General features: G+C 37.9%; 1 protein-coding gene across 1 annotated transcript; it reads right to left on the bottom strand.

The window, feature by feature from the left end:
- Nucleotides 1-3,610: 3,610 nt before the first annotated feature.
- On the bottom strand, nucleotides 3,611-7,463 carry LOC147636897 (floral homeotic protein AGAMOUS-like). The gene is made up of 5 exons (XM_086799866.1): nucleotides 7,217-7,463; nucleotides 6,491-6,572; nucleotides 4,584-4,645; nucleotides 4,350-4,449; nucleotides 3,611-4,255 (listed from the first exon to the last, which is right to left on the bottom strand). The coding sequence occupies exons 1-5, from the start codon at nucleotides 7,426-7,428 to the stop codon at nucleotides 4,154-4,156; spliced, it is 558 nt and encodes a 185-aa protein (XP_086655992.1). The 5' UTR covers nucleotides 7,429-7,463; the 3' UTR covers nucleotides 3,611-4,153.
- Between the last annotated feature and the right edge of the window lie 7,542 nt (nucleotides 7,464-15,005).

The following is a 15,005-nucleotide window of genomic DNA, read 5'->3' as shown; positions in this document are numbered from 1 at the left end:
CCCTCAGTGTGGCTTTTGAGAATGAAACAAGATTCCTTTTGAATTATTTCCATCCAGTTTGTTTTTTCATTACATCTACATGGGTTGGGAACTCACATTCCTCTTGAATGATTTCCATCCGATTTGTTTTCTCTATGTGTCTAAACGGGTTGGGAACTCATAAATGCTAAGTATCTCTAACATACGTTCTCTATAGTCTATCAAGGCTTGTTAAATTTTCTAAGTTTTAAGATGAGTAAACACATTGAGGTGCATTCTCAATGGTGAGAGGTTTGAGAAAAAAGCTAGTTTTATCACCTATGAAATGTCTTACCATTATGGTACTTTATGGTGTTATCCTTTGAGTAATCGACCAACACAAATATTAGGCAAAGCATTATAGTTGCATGAAAGCATCATTGCATGGCCTTTAATGAAAAATGTCATTTCCTAGGCATGGCATGTAAGAAATAAGTGAAAATAACTCTTGCACAATGACAAGATAAAGACTAAATCCATTGCATAAGGACCATCTCCATTATAGTTGCATGAAAGCATCATTGCATGGCCTTTAATGAAAAATGTCATTTCCTAGGCATGGCATGTAAGAAATAAGTGAAAATAACTCTTGCACAATGACAAGATAAAGACTAAATCCATTGCATAAGGACCATCTCCAATAGTGAAATAAGAGGAATTGGCTCAAAATCAAAATTGGTCCCAATTTTATAAAATTTCCAAAGTACTTCCCTTTATTTTATATCCCCCTCTGAATTGTACATTTTTCCTCGATCAAAACCTCTAAATTTTCTTTTAAAAGAATAGAGTTTTGTTTCTTAATTTTATATTTCCTTGCCAATTAAAGACTATTACGAGAGGTAAATAGGGATAGCTTTGTCAAGCACTTGCAAGGATTGGTCTTCGTTTTGGTCATTGTGCAAAAGAGTGATCTAGAAGTTGCTTCTCAAAGTATGGAAAGTTATTGCACCACCTTGGTGTCATGATTTACTTCATGGGATACCAATGAAGTAAGGCATCATTGAAATCTTGGTGTCATGGTTTACCAATGGTAGAAGCATCATTGCAATTTTGGATTCTAGGAGCTCATCTAATTTCAAGTGTTTTGTGGCAATACAAGGGGTTATATTTGGTTATTTTTGAGTGCAAAGATGTGGTGTATGATTTAGTGTGTAAGGGAGGATGTTGGGGAGGGAAGTTTTTTCCCCATGTCATGGTGTACTCTTATGGCCCTGAAGAGGAGCAGGTGTCTTTTTGTTTAGAATGTGGGTTTCCTTCTAAGGATTGACAATCTTTCACAAGATAGCAAGTTCATTGAGAAGGGTTCTCTTTTCTTTTGAACCTAGATCTAATGGCTATAGAGTTGGATATTAATGTATGTGTGTTATGGAGGATAAAGAATCTAGTAACCTCTTTCCTTGATGTGGATATGGGTTATTTGTGTTTCTCTTTGCAATGATTTATGTTCTCTTCTTTCCCTACCACATGCAAAAGGTGTAAGAGGTTAAAACACTATGGCTATCATATTATCTTTCCCAAGGAAATAATATGGTTTTGAGGAATTGGGAGAGAATGATAATTTCATGCTTAGAGAGGATAGTTCCATGACGTGCTTAGGATGACTATTCTTCCTCCCACTTGGATGGTGTGAGGATGTGCTAGCTTTTGTGCCTCTTCTCATGGAGAGAAGAATAATAAGACTAACTATAGGACTTATAAGGGGGGACAAACCCCTCTAATTTTGATGAATTGAACCTCTGAAGATAATTGAAAACTTCAAGAGGATGAGAAGGCAAACACAAGTCACTTGGGGTATAGAAGAGTATAAAACTTTGAAGTAAGGGAATATGAAACCACATGACATCCTAAGTTCTAAGCACCAAGGATCCACCCAAATCGATTTTATTAGGAGCCTTAAGGTTGAGATAGATGAGTTGGAGATTGCATAGGTCATTTCTAGATCACAAAATATTGTCACTACTAAGCCTACTAAAAACAAAAAGAGATCATTCATAAGAGAATCCTTGCCATCTATGCTAAGATTAGAGTCCTATCTAAAATAGTAGATAAAGGAGACTGCAAAGGTCATTTCTAGATCACAAAAAACCTCAATACTTAACCTATTAGAAACAAAGAGATCATTCATAGGAGCATCCCTGCCATCTATGGGTGGCAAGGTGAGAGTCCTAGCTAAGTTAGTAGATAAAGGAGGGGTGAAATATTTCATTTTGAGAGTGGGGATGTGGTCAAGGAAGTTGACGTTTTGGAATCTACTAAAATCAGTAGACCTACACTATTATATACTTTGAGGAAGAAAAAGTGATTGTTTGTGTCTTTGTTACTTGTGAAAAGGTGTATACGATTATTTGATTTAATATAAATATAGGTCTACTTTAGAAAAAAGAAGAAGGGAGTACATGTACCTTAATAGAGAATTTCACAAAATTTCTTATTAGCACCATCATTTCATCTTCCATAAACTTAAGGCCCTGCCCTTTGCATTACAACATAAGATATTTTGGTGCTCACCTCCTTAAGAGACACAAATAGCTTAAGTTTTATAACATCTCTTCACTTCCCCTTGATCAACACATTGCTACATCTAGCATATTCTTTCTTCTTCTTGCACTATGTATATATATTTCTTTCTTATTAGAGTAGAAATATTAGTTTTATAGCATTTTTACACTCATTTGTCATATGCTTGCTTGTTATTGCATTTTATGTAGTATCAGGCCCTTTATTACTACATTATTAATTTTAAATCTTTTTCTTATTTTCAAAGAACATAGGGTCTTTAGCTTTTTTTGTGTTGGTAGTGCTCCAAGAGAAAGTCAAATCACCTCTATTGTACCTCTATAGCCACATTTCCTTATCTAAAATAGGAGTGCTAAATTTCTAAAACGTGAACGAACTCATGATAAACTATTTGTACAAATATGTGATAGAGAATCATATTTAAGAAGAAGTAGCATGAGATATCAATAGACCAAGCCTCGAGAAGCCACACTTATATCAATGCAAGTATTAGGTCACCAAGATCTTTCATTTTTGTAAAACATTACTACACCATTTTACCTTCATTTATCATCTTCTTTGATAAAAGGCAATTCTCAAGATTCGAATTCCTTGATGGTTTCAGGGCCTTAAATTTACTTTACATCATGGCCAAGGCTTCTACAACTATGGAGATATGTGGAACCAAGGTCAATATACACTAGTGTCCATTGTTGAAGGATGGCACCCAAAGCACCTACATCCCTTCACTCTCTCGAGCTACGACAAGGTCAGTAGTGGATGGTACTATATTCCCTTGGTCATCTATTCTTATCGGAGAATGAATATCAATATTAGTGATGGTATCTCTGTGCGTCAAAATTGTAGAAGAGGTGGAGAGCCAACCCCTCTCCATGCCATTCGTGGTCGTGGTGGTTGCTATGCTTGTCATACCAACATGGCATCATATTTGGGCTATCTCTAGTCCCTATTATGTTCCTTGCCTCACACACGATTGAAGGGGGGTTTTGCACAAAACCATGTAAGACCTGGTGTTAGTTTTCTCTTTGTCCATGGTGCATTTTATAAAAAGTAACAAGCACCCTACAAACACTTTCATAAATTGAGTTTGAGGAACATTTTATGAGATCCATCGACCATGGGAAGCCTTCTATAATATTTTGTAGTACAAGTAAATGGATGTCTATTGAAAATTAGTGATCTTATCATCATCTTGTGCTCATCTTTTACCTTGTTCATGTTTTAACTAGCCTATCACATAAGGATAAGCCATGTTTGACTAGCCTAGACTCCAAACCTAGTGTTGACATTGAAAGCCAATTGTTGATTACTACATTACATAGCCTACCATAATGTTACTTATATTTGTTAATGGATGCACATGTGCATATGTGTTTGTGTGCATACACAAGTGCACACATACATGTACGGATGCGAGTTTTTGCATGCACACTTTTTTGTTCATGCAAACACATACATGTATGCACATGTGTACATTTATCAGCATATCACTGCATATGGGAGCATAATTCTAAGATGATTTAAGTTTTGGTTTATTAAAAACATCCACATCACATTGGGTCCAAAGTGTTTTTTTCTTCATGTACTTGTGTAAAAAAAGGGGCACCTTTATGAAACATCAAAATATTAACATACTATTGTAAGACTCCAATATAGTCACCAATATGTTAAGAAAGGCACCTTCTTTCCCATGTCGGTCTTGAATTCCAAACATTTGCATCTAAATGGTTTTAAACATAAGAAATTTTGTAAATTTTAGTACATGTAGCTTTTTAGCAGTAAAGTGCTTATACAATAAATTTAAACATACTCACTTTTCTCTCTTTTATCTTACTGATTGAAACTTGAAGCTTTGATTCAAGTATATCAAGGTCTTTAAGATGCAAAGACATGAGGTTTTCGTTGACCAAAAAGCTACAAAAAAGGAAAGAAAGCATATTAGGAGAAATGTTTACAAATACATGTAGCCTTGTATTATCCAAGTTCGAACTATTAAGGTACAAAACATGTACTCGACATTTTTAAAATATCTCAACACATTTTCTTACTTTTGTTCACTTTGTAAGACGTCAATTTGCTTCTTCAACAAAAGAGCTTCACCTTTCCAATACTGATACAAGTACCCATATATGAACATGATTGGGGGATTATCATTTATGGATAAAATAACAAATTTTCACCTACACGTGGACGCATGTGCATCAACACATGCACACACATACACACAACGTATACACATTGTCTGCAATCTATAGCATGTGTTTCTACCAATAATTTATTTAACATATCTTTCACTCTAAAGACTTGTAAATCTCTCTCTCTCTCTCTCTCTCTCTCTCTCTCTCTCTCTCTCTCACAGACAGGAAGGGGAGGGGCTTGGCTACTAGACCTTAAGAGAAAAGCTTCATTTCTACACTAGATCCTTGGGGTATTCTAAAAATATATAAGTATACCTTGTGACTTCAAATGAAGGGTTTTTTTTAATTTTATAGAAATACATTTATAGAAAGGTTTTTTTAAATCAATTTTGAAGAAAACTATGTAAGTCCATGAAGAAAAAGGGATCATTTTATTCATGAAAAATTCACATGTAAGGGGTTTTTTAAATACCCCTTGAACGCACTTGTGATACATAAGGTTTCTTAGTAGTGCGCCCCCGAGACTAGATTATGATCTCTACAAGAAGAAAGTATGAAGGAAATGAAGGATTAAGCTACTTGTGAGGCATCCCTTTATAATTGTTACATATTCCAAGGAAACCACTAACCTACACAAATGTATGTACTAGTATTCCTTTAAAAACTTGATTTTAAATAAACCTCTAAATCTAACATCCTCAAGACAAAATTATTTGGAAACAACTTCCATCATAGTAACCAAGCTAAAAAGATATATAGATAAGTAGTTGGTAAGTAGATAGATAGAATATTATATATGTGTGTGTGTGTGTGTGTGTGTGTGTGTATGTATATATGTATATAACCAAGCTAAAAAGATATATAGATAAGTAGTTGGGTACGTAGGTAAGTAGATAGATAGAATATTATATATATATGTGTGTGTGTGTGTGTGTGTGTGTGTGTGTATGTATATATGTATATATATGTATGTGTGTGTGTGTGTGTGTGTGTGTATACATATGTAACTTCCATCATAGTAACCAAGCTAAAAAGATATATATATATAGGTAGTTGGGTATGTAGGTAAGTAGATAGACAGAAACTTATGTGTGTGTGTGTGTGTGTATGTGTTTGTATATATGTATATATATGTATGTGTGTGTGTGTGTGTGTGTGTGTGTATACATATGTATGTGTGTGTATATATGTATGTATGTGTGTGTATGTATACATGCATATATATGTATGTATACATGTTTATATGTATATATATGTGTGTGTGTGTGTATACATGTTTATATGTATATGTGTGTGTGTGTGTGTGTGCACACACACACACATACATATATATACATATAAACATACATATACATACATATATATGCATATATACATAAATGCATATATACATATACATACACACACACATATACATGTGTGTGTGTGTGTGTGTGTGTGAGAGAGAGAGAGAGAGAGAGAGAGAGAGAGGCCAAGGGGAAGACAATTAAAATCACTCTTTTAAAAGTTTCCTTATAACATTTTATCATACACGATAAGCTCATGATCATGAATAAGGATTTGCACAAAGGAAAATACTAGCTAAAATTATACCAAAGAGTAACCCCTCCAAATTTAGATAGATTTGAGTGATAGGAAGGTTTAAAGAAAGGCTATATATATATATATACATATATATTTAAGAGAGAGAGAGAGAGAGAGAGAGAGAGAGAGAGAGAGTCGACAATTGAGAATACCGATAAACATCTAATTTTGACATCTTATCACACAACCTAAGCTCACTTATGTGAACAAGAATTTGAACAATGTCAACTCACCTCTAGATTAGGGATCATGTCCCTGCCGATTGCTTGTGTACTTTCTATGGATTCCTTATATCTTTCCAAGATTTCGTATACACTAAAAGAAACATAAATAATAAAGCATGAGATCTAATAGAAATATTTAGCTGTAAGACTATATGTGCATCAATACTCTACATGAGCATGTCACATGTAAGTTTTAAACTTGAAATTGTTTACAAATGTTTGTGCGAGCACAAAAAAACTCCAATAAAAGAAATCATTTTTTGTGCATTATTAAATCACAATGATCATGTTATTATAAATGCAAGTAGCCTACCTTGGCTCTCCTCCTCTTCTTTAATGATTCAATCAAATTTACAGACCATAACCTTGTCTATTGGGTCTCACATGCATGAATGAAAACAAAACACTTTATCTTTTTGAAAGGGTTTTACCATGGCCACACTATCTTGAAGCAACAACGATACCACATATTAGAGGATCCTATCATTTCTAGCTGGAGAGAACTGCTTGCTGTATTTACAAGTGTTAATCTCTTATCCTTTCTACCATGTCTCATAATAAACACTCCTTTAAAAAAATAAATAGAGGTTAGAACTAATATAGGTACTGTACTTTTGTATAAAGAAAGCTAGGTATGTATGTGCCATGCACATTGTGTAATACGCACGCACGACCACATGTTATAAGATGATCCATTAAATAGCACCACATTGCACTGAGAGAGTTTTGGCCTACTCGGGGCTGGCGAATTCGGAGAGCCGGTCGGTCGGGGAAAAGACTATCGCCGCCAGCTGGACGTCACACAGCGCCGAGAGCTCGTAAGCCTTCTTGAGGAGGCCGGCACGACGCTTGCAGAAGGTCACCTGCCGGTCGGCGGGGTTCTCGATGCGCCGGATGGCCATGGGCTTCCTCCGGCCATGGCTAGCTTCTGGATGTGGTACCTCCATCACTCTCAGCAAAATAGAAAGAAAAGCGGAAGCTGCACCCTTCTGGTGCGCGCAAGTCTATTTGAAGAGCTAGAAAGCGTCCGAGCTTATTCTCTCTCAACAGGACAAAGGTGACCTGTCGCTTGTCTCCATGTCTGCGTCCGAGCTTTTCACATGGGCTGATTTGCCCGTTCGATTTGCCGGTCGGCAGGTCTTCTCGATTTTGCTGATGTGGTTTGCACTCCATCACTCAGCAAAATAGAAAGAAAAGCGGAAGCTGTAGCCTCTTGTGCCCTGCGGGAACCATATTCTCAACAGGACAAAGACGAACTTATCTCCACATCCAACGTACCGCCCCTCGCGTGACGACTCCGACTCCAACTCGGAGCGCGGAATTATCCCGCACCGTGTACGCGCGACATGGTCTCATACATAAGGGTTAGTTTTATTACCCAAATCCATACATTAAGGGGGGTATACTTAATATACTAAAATTTATTAATAAAGGTATTTTTAAATACCGCTATATGTAGTGTTTACATAGTCGACCCTCCCCCGGGGACAAGAGGAGGGTTCATATACTAGGTAGGTTAGTGTATGAATTAGAAAAAGAGGGCTTTTCTAACCAAGTGATTGAGAGGTGCATTGGGGCCAACAGGTTGTGGGTCTAGTCAACAAGGTAGACAAATAAAGCACACCTTGGAGGTTTGCAATAAAGGCACGATGGTCTTCAAAAAGAGAACTAGACGATGACAAGCAAGCCTTTAATGAGATAGATTAACAAGGAACAAGGGAAGTCTCATTTTGGTTTGGTTTTGTAATTATCTCATTTGACGATAATTGTGAATAATAAGAGAAACCAACTTAGAAGGATCTTGTCTTGTCATATGTATACCTTCTTAATAAGCAATCTCTTCTGCTTCATAACCTAAGTATAGCGAACACAATGGTTGTAGCCGTTTACCATAAAAAAAACCATCTATGTTGACATCAGGGTAAAATAAGATTCCTTCATGAATGTATAAGTGTAAGTGGGTTGGCGATTATTCCTCCTGTATAAATCTAAAATTATAGAAAATAGAGCATATGTTTTCTAAAAATGGCCCAAAATGTCTAAAATTGGGCGAATATTTTCTAAAACCCTTTACAATGGCCAAAATTTGGGCGAATGTTTTAAGATACTCGCCTAATTGTTTTGAGAAAAAACTCAAAAATAGCCAATTAGTGAAGATTAGCGCCTAATTTTTTTCTTGATTGACATAGAAGGTTGAGTCCATGATTCCTTAGAAGAGAGAGGGTGTTCACTTAGAGAAGAGTCAAATCAAAGAGTTTAAGTGTGTGTGGGCTTTTGAAGGAGTTAGTGAAAGGAACTCATACTCGCATAACATACACTTAGAGAGTTAATGGTATATAGCTTCCACATTTTGAGAGAAAATGAGAAGTGCATAGTGTTCTAGACGAGTGAAAGGAGTTAAGTGAAAGGAACTCAACCTCCCATAACATATGCTTAGAGAGTTAATGGTATATAGCTATTGCATTTTGAAAGAAAAGAAAAAGTGTAGAGTGTTCTAGACAACAAGTGAGACAAGGATCTAGGGAGACTTGCAATTCTTACACTACATCAGGACGTATTCTAAAAAATTCTTGTGGCAACATCAAATGGAAGGGTGCATGGAATTACTCCTTACATGTATGGGCGATGCAGCCTCCGTGGGAAGGAGCATAGGCCAACGGCTTTGGGATGAGTCATGCGGTAGGGTTATTGGGCTTACTATGGTTGAATTTTGTGAGGATTGCATATTGCGACATGCGTTCAACAATGTGAAGGGCTTCTAATAATTGGAGGTTTTGTGGCTCGCCCATTATTTTGAATATTGAGGGGGTGTAATTTTGAGATACAAAAGGCCACCACCCTCCTCCATCACTCACAAGGCATGCGGACCTTTCACGACTAATAGAGAGGGGAGCTACTAGTGCATAGTACAGAGGGGAGAGCATTATGAAAGGTTCACCATCATACTCGTGGAAGAAGCAATGTATTAAATGGAGATGCATAGAGGCTACTTGGGCATGGCTATTTAGCACACCTAGGGCATAGGCAAGTTGGTGCTACAGGTTTGGGCATAAGAGATAGAAGGCCACCTTATGCATGAAGTTGGTGGGTTGGTGCTAGTGCACAACTCCATTTGCATAGCCACCTTGCACACACAAAGCTAGGTTGCATTCTCTTCATTGTTTATAGTGGCTATGTGCAGGTCTAATAGTTTGATGCTTCCTTGTAGCATAGTACACGCAATAAGGGTGGTCTAATAGTAGTTCGACACTTCCTTGTAGCATAGTACACGCAATAAGGGTGGTTGGGCACTTCTTGTCTATAATTAGTTGGGGCACTTCCTTCTAGTGGGGCTAGTATAGAGTGGGGTGGTCGCTTCACTTAGGTGCTCTCATATAGCTTGTAGGCATGGGTGGGACAAGCTTGGGGAAAGGCTGACCCAATAGCTATCATAAAAAGATGAAGGGCCGAGTCCTTGTAAAGAAGGATCCCATTCTCATATACTACATGGGCTTAGTGCATGATTTAGAAAAAAAGGACTTTACCTAACCGAGTGATCGAGAGGTGGATTGAGGCCACCGAGTTATGGAGCTCAAGTGGAGAACCGAGTTGTTCTTTGGGTCTAGTCAGTGGGTCTAGTTAACAAGGGTAATGGATCAAGAACGCCTAGGAGGTTTTGGGGCTAGAGTGGAGAACCTAGTTGCTCTTTAGGTCTACTCATAAAGGTTGATAGATCAAGCATGCCTAGGATGTTTGCGGGGTTAGAAGGAACAATACGTGACAATGATAAGCGGGTTCTTGATGACGGAGTGGCAAAGAAAAAAGGGAAGTATCATTTTTGTTAAGAAGGATCCCATGCTCATATAATATATGGTCTTAGTGCATGAATTAGAAAAAGAGTGCTTTGCCTATCCGAGTGATCGAGAGGTGGATTGAGGCCAATGAGTTATTGAGCTCGAGTGGAGAACCGGGTTGTTCTTTGGATCTAGTCAATGGGTCTAGTCAACAAGGCTAATGGATCAAGCATGCCTAAGAGGTTCTATGGCTAGAGTGGAGAACCTAGTTGTTTTTGGGTCCAGTCTCATAAAGGTCATTAGATAAAGCATGCCTAGGACGTTGGCGGGGTAAGAAGGAATGATGGTCCTCAAAAAGAGAACACAACAATGATAAGTGGGTTCTTGATGTTGGATTAAAAAAGAACAAATGGAAGTCTCGTTTTCGTTCAGCTTTGTAATTATCCCATGATTCTAACAAAATGTGTGAATAATAAGGGAAACCAACTAAAAGGGATATTTCCTTGTCATATGTAAATCTTCCACTTCATACCCTAAGCAGGTGTCAGGGTGATTGTGGGTGGTGAATTGGGGAGTTCTTGGCATGGGGTAGCAAGCGGGAACTAGCTCTTCATCAATCATGAGAATAGTGACTTGGCTAGAGGCCAGTTGTAGGATCATTGTCTGTGCATCCCATTCATTGGTTCATCGGCCCATCCACCCTTGTCTAGGACGATCTCTTCACGCATTGTCCTTGCAGGCATCACATAAAACTTCCCTTCCAAGGGATTATTTCCGATGTGGAATAAAAGTGTGATTATGCCAATGCAATGAACATGCTCTGAGCAACTATCGTGACAATGGCTGGGGTTGCTTTCAATGTAGGTCCCTCGAGGGAACGCCATGTTTCATACGACAATTGTAACTAGCCCCTATATCAACAAGAGATAATTTTTGGACAAAGCTAGTCAAGGTGGTCATCATTCCTAACCACAACCGAGCTAGCTTTACCTCCCAATCTTCTTCTTTTAAGTGGACCACTTGGGCCATGTTGACCATAATATGTTTTTGCCTTATCTTGGCTTGCCTTTTTTTGGCCTATTCTTGCACGGTTTTTTTCATATCCTCATGGTATTTCTTTCTTTGTTTTCTATCATGGATGGCTTTTAAGGTGGCCTCTGTTGAATGTCCATAGTAGCGTTTGAGTTTGCTACTATTAAAGTAGCTAGCCATCTCAACACCATCAAGTGTTTCAATGTGCACAACCCCTTGTGGTGTTATCTCAGAGACTAGGAAAGGTCATAAGCCTTTGAGCTTAAGCTTTTGATTATGTGGTTTGGTACTAAATAAGAGGATTGTGTCTTCCTCATTTATTTGCTTATCCTTGAGCTGGTTCATCAAACCATTGTTTATGCCTCACGCATCATCTTGGAGTACTTAGGGTTCATAGAATAAGCACGTTGTTTGACCGGCTTGGCTCCATCAACCATTGGAATGGTGTGTTGGACCACTTCAAGAGTTAAACCCTTCACATCCGTGTACTTCCAAGCAAAACAGTCTTGGAATTCTGTCAAGAGAGCGATGAGCTTGGTCTATTCTTCCTTTAAAAGGTCTTCTACAATAAATAATGACTTCAGTTCTTCACCTTGGCTTGCTAAGTTTACTTCCTTAACCTTAGCTAGACCGTAATATGAGGTCCCAATTTGCCCACTATAGCACACCTTTGATCCAAGTCATATTGGACAAATTGGTAGGCCATTTGGAAGGTCTTAAAGTGCTTCGCCACATGTTTTGTCTCTTCTGATTTAGTGCTTTTCTCATCAACTAGTTTCTTGGCTTCTTTCTTAGTGAGTGCTAGCTTTTTGTTGTGTGCCTTGTGCTCGGAGTGGAAAAACTTTTTGGGAACCACCGATTTAGGTTGAATGGGTTCAACTGGTTGTGGGATGGTAGTGTGCACCAAAAGATAATTGTTCAAAAACTCTTTTGGCCACATTTCATTGAAATGCTCATGTGCTTCCAGAGCAGTCACATATTTCAACGAATGGGATTCTGAGCTATCTGGAGAGACATACCTTTCTGGCCCCAGGGAATCCCTTTGGCCTATGAGTTTTATGAGAGCATGTACTACTTGATGACTTCGCTCCAACAGCCTGTTTGAGCTCTTGGGTGTGTGGCTATATTGGGCAAATATGATGAAATAAGCATGTATATTGACATTAGCTCTTGCCCATCTTCCGTAGCAAACCTTGTACTAGTGCGTCGAGGTAAGATATCTAGGGTAGCAAGGATATGTATTGAGTTCTCAGAGTCTTCCAGCTCTGGGAGTGGTACACGATCCTCACTCTCATTTTTATCTTCTAGTGTTTTATGGCATGTCTAGCACAGATGAGGTTAGGGTAAGCCAATCAAAGGTCACACATGGAAATGGAGAGTCAAGAGGCACTTGAGGGCCCTCCTATATAATAGGGGCATGGGATGCTCTCAAGGGATGTTCTCTTATGTAGATAATTGTATCTACCCTCTTGTCATTTCATACTAGAGCTATGTGTTGTTGGAGTAAAGTCATATCTCTTGGTGTATGGGACACCAAGGTAAGGTATGTGGTACTTCATTGTATTTATGTGTGCACCCTTGGGCTTGGGGGTGGTCGAGTGGATGAGTATATGCCTGGTTTATGCATACTGATTAGCTAGAGATATCTCTAAGGTTTTAACACTGGTATCAGAGTATATGCCTGGTTTATGCATACTGATTAGCTAGAGATATCTCTAAGGTTTTAACACTGGTATCAGAGCGGTCTCTAACTAATTTTTGATGTTTTTTCTCCTCGTATTTCTCTCATTATTCTAAATTTTTAGCATTTTTTATATAAATTTTAATATTTACTTAGCAAAACCCCATGGGTAGTGGAGGACTTTTTGAAAACCGTTCAAACACCACCACTGTTATGTACACAATATATGTGTATATACTAGCAAGCTAACCCACACTAGGCATGTGAGCATGGGAGCATGGAAACATGCTCTAGTGGGGATAGGGTTAGGTCTAAGATTGCGTTAAGGTTAGGGTCATGCAACCAAAGGTAACACATGGAAATGGAGAGTCAAGAGTCACTTGAGGGCCCTCTTGTATAATAGGGATATGGGGTACTCTCAAGGGATGTTCTCTTGTGTAGATCATTGTATCTACCCTCTTATCATTTCATGCTAGAGCTATGTGCTCTTCGAGTGAAGTCATATCTCTTGGTGGTATAGGAAACCAAGGTAAGATATGTGGTACTTCATTGTATTTATGTGTGCACCCTTGGGCTCGTGGATGGTCGGATGGATGATTATATGTGTGGTTTATGCATGTTTATGCATAGTGATTACCTAGAGAGCTCTTTACGGTTTTAATAGTGGTATCAAGTTGATCTCTAGTTCATTTTTGATGTTTTTTCTCCTCTTAATTTTCTCTCATTATTCTAAATTTTTAGCATTTTTAAAGTAAAATTTAGTAAGCAAAAAATGTTATTTTTTGGTGGCCTATGCGTGGAAATGTTAATATGCCGGCCGAAACGTGGTGCTTCTAAATTTTAAAGTAAATTTTAAAATTTAGTAAGTACAAAATGTTATTTTTTGGTGGCCTATGCGTGGAAATGTTAATATGCCGGCCGAAATGTGGTGCTTCTAAACTTGGATGGACATTTTGATGTTTGCGAGGAAATTTCATAAGTGGAAATGCTATTTTTCTTCATTTTTATGGTTTAAATAAGAATTTTATAGATTTTTACACCAAAATACTACACATGCTATTGCAGGTATTTTTTGGTAGAAAGGACTCCCTAAATTTGTACAATTTTAAGGATTTTTTTATAATTACTTAGGAATTTTTAAGAGCATTTTTATGGTAAAAAGGTATTTTTAATGCATTTTTGTGGGTTTCCCGGCATACTATCCAATTTTTACCTATTTTTTGTTAAAAAATAGTAGGGGCAACATGTTGATGCATTGGATTCTCTCACGTGTGTGTGGCATTTTTTGTCTCTCTCAAATCTGAGTTTTCCTTCATTTTTTCTCTCCCGCGTTGTCGTGCTGTGGCACGTCCATGTAGGGAAAATCTTCTCTGTGATCAATTCACATGAATTTAGAGACAAGGACATGCAAACAGTGATGTATAAACTGTACATGGGCTTGATATGCTAGTACTCTGTAAATAGGAGTTCAAATATAGTGTGATTTCAAGTATAAAGTGATACACTGGCATGGTTGATTTCTTTTAAGGTATACATGGCATTTAGAGAAGGGGCAGTGAGACTGACTCAGAACATGCCATTCTCAGTTTATTTCATAATCTGGCATTCCCTCTTGGGAAAATTGACAGATGTTAGCATGGAATCTTGGGCATTTGGGCAAGCAGTAAAGCTAAATAAATGTGAAGGGACAGGGTATGTTTTAATGGTGAATATATGTGTAGCAACTGGTATGTCAGAAAAGGCCAAAGACATTGAAGCCAGGAGAATCAGGAGCAAAGCATGGAAGCTTCGAGGGTGTAGTTCATAGACTGATCCAAATAATACGGTGCATGAGTTCTGTGTTGGGTGCTTGTCAGAAATGGGCAGATGTCAATGTGTAGAGATGGGCCTTGGAAGCGGGCAGTAGAGCTGGATACAAGCGATGTGCCAACTTATGTGCCCATGGTAAATAGAATGTTGGCATGAGCGCGGGAGTAAATGTCAATGATAGAGTTTTTTTTAAGATTTATTTTAATAAACAAGCTATGCAAGCTTTAAA

Source organism: Cibotium barometz, chromosome 7 (genome assembly GCF_041138505.1).
Source record: "Cibotium barometz isolate CiBa-2024 chromosome 7, ASM4113850v1, whole genome shotgun sequence".
Lineage (NCBI taxonomy): Eukaryota > Viridiplantae > Streptophyta > Polypodiopsida > Cyatheales > Cibotiaceae > Cibotium > Cibotium barometz.
Note: the sequence above shows the minus strand (reverse complement) of the source record. Positions and strands in the feature narration are given on the sequence as shown.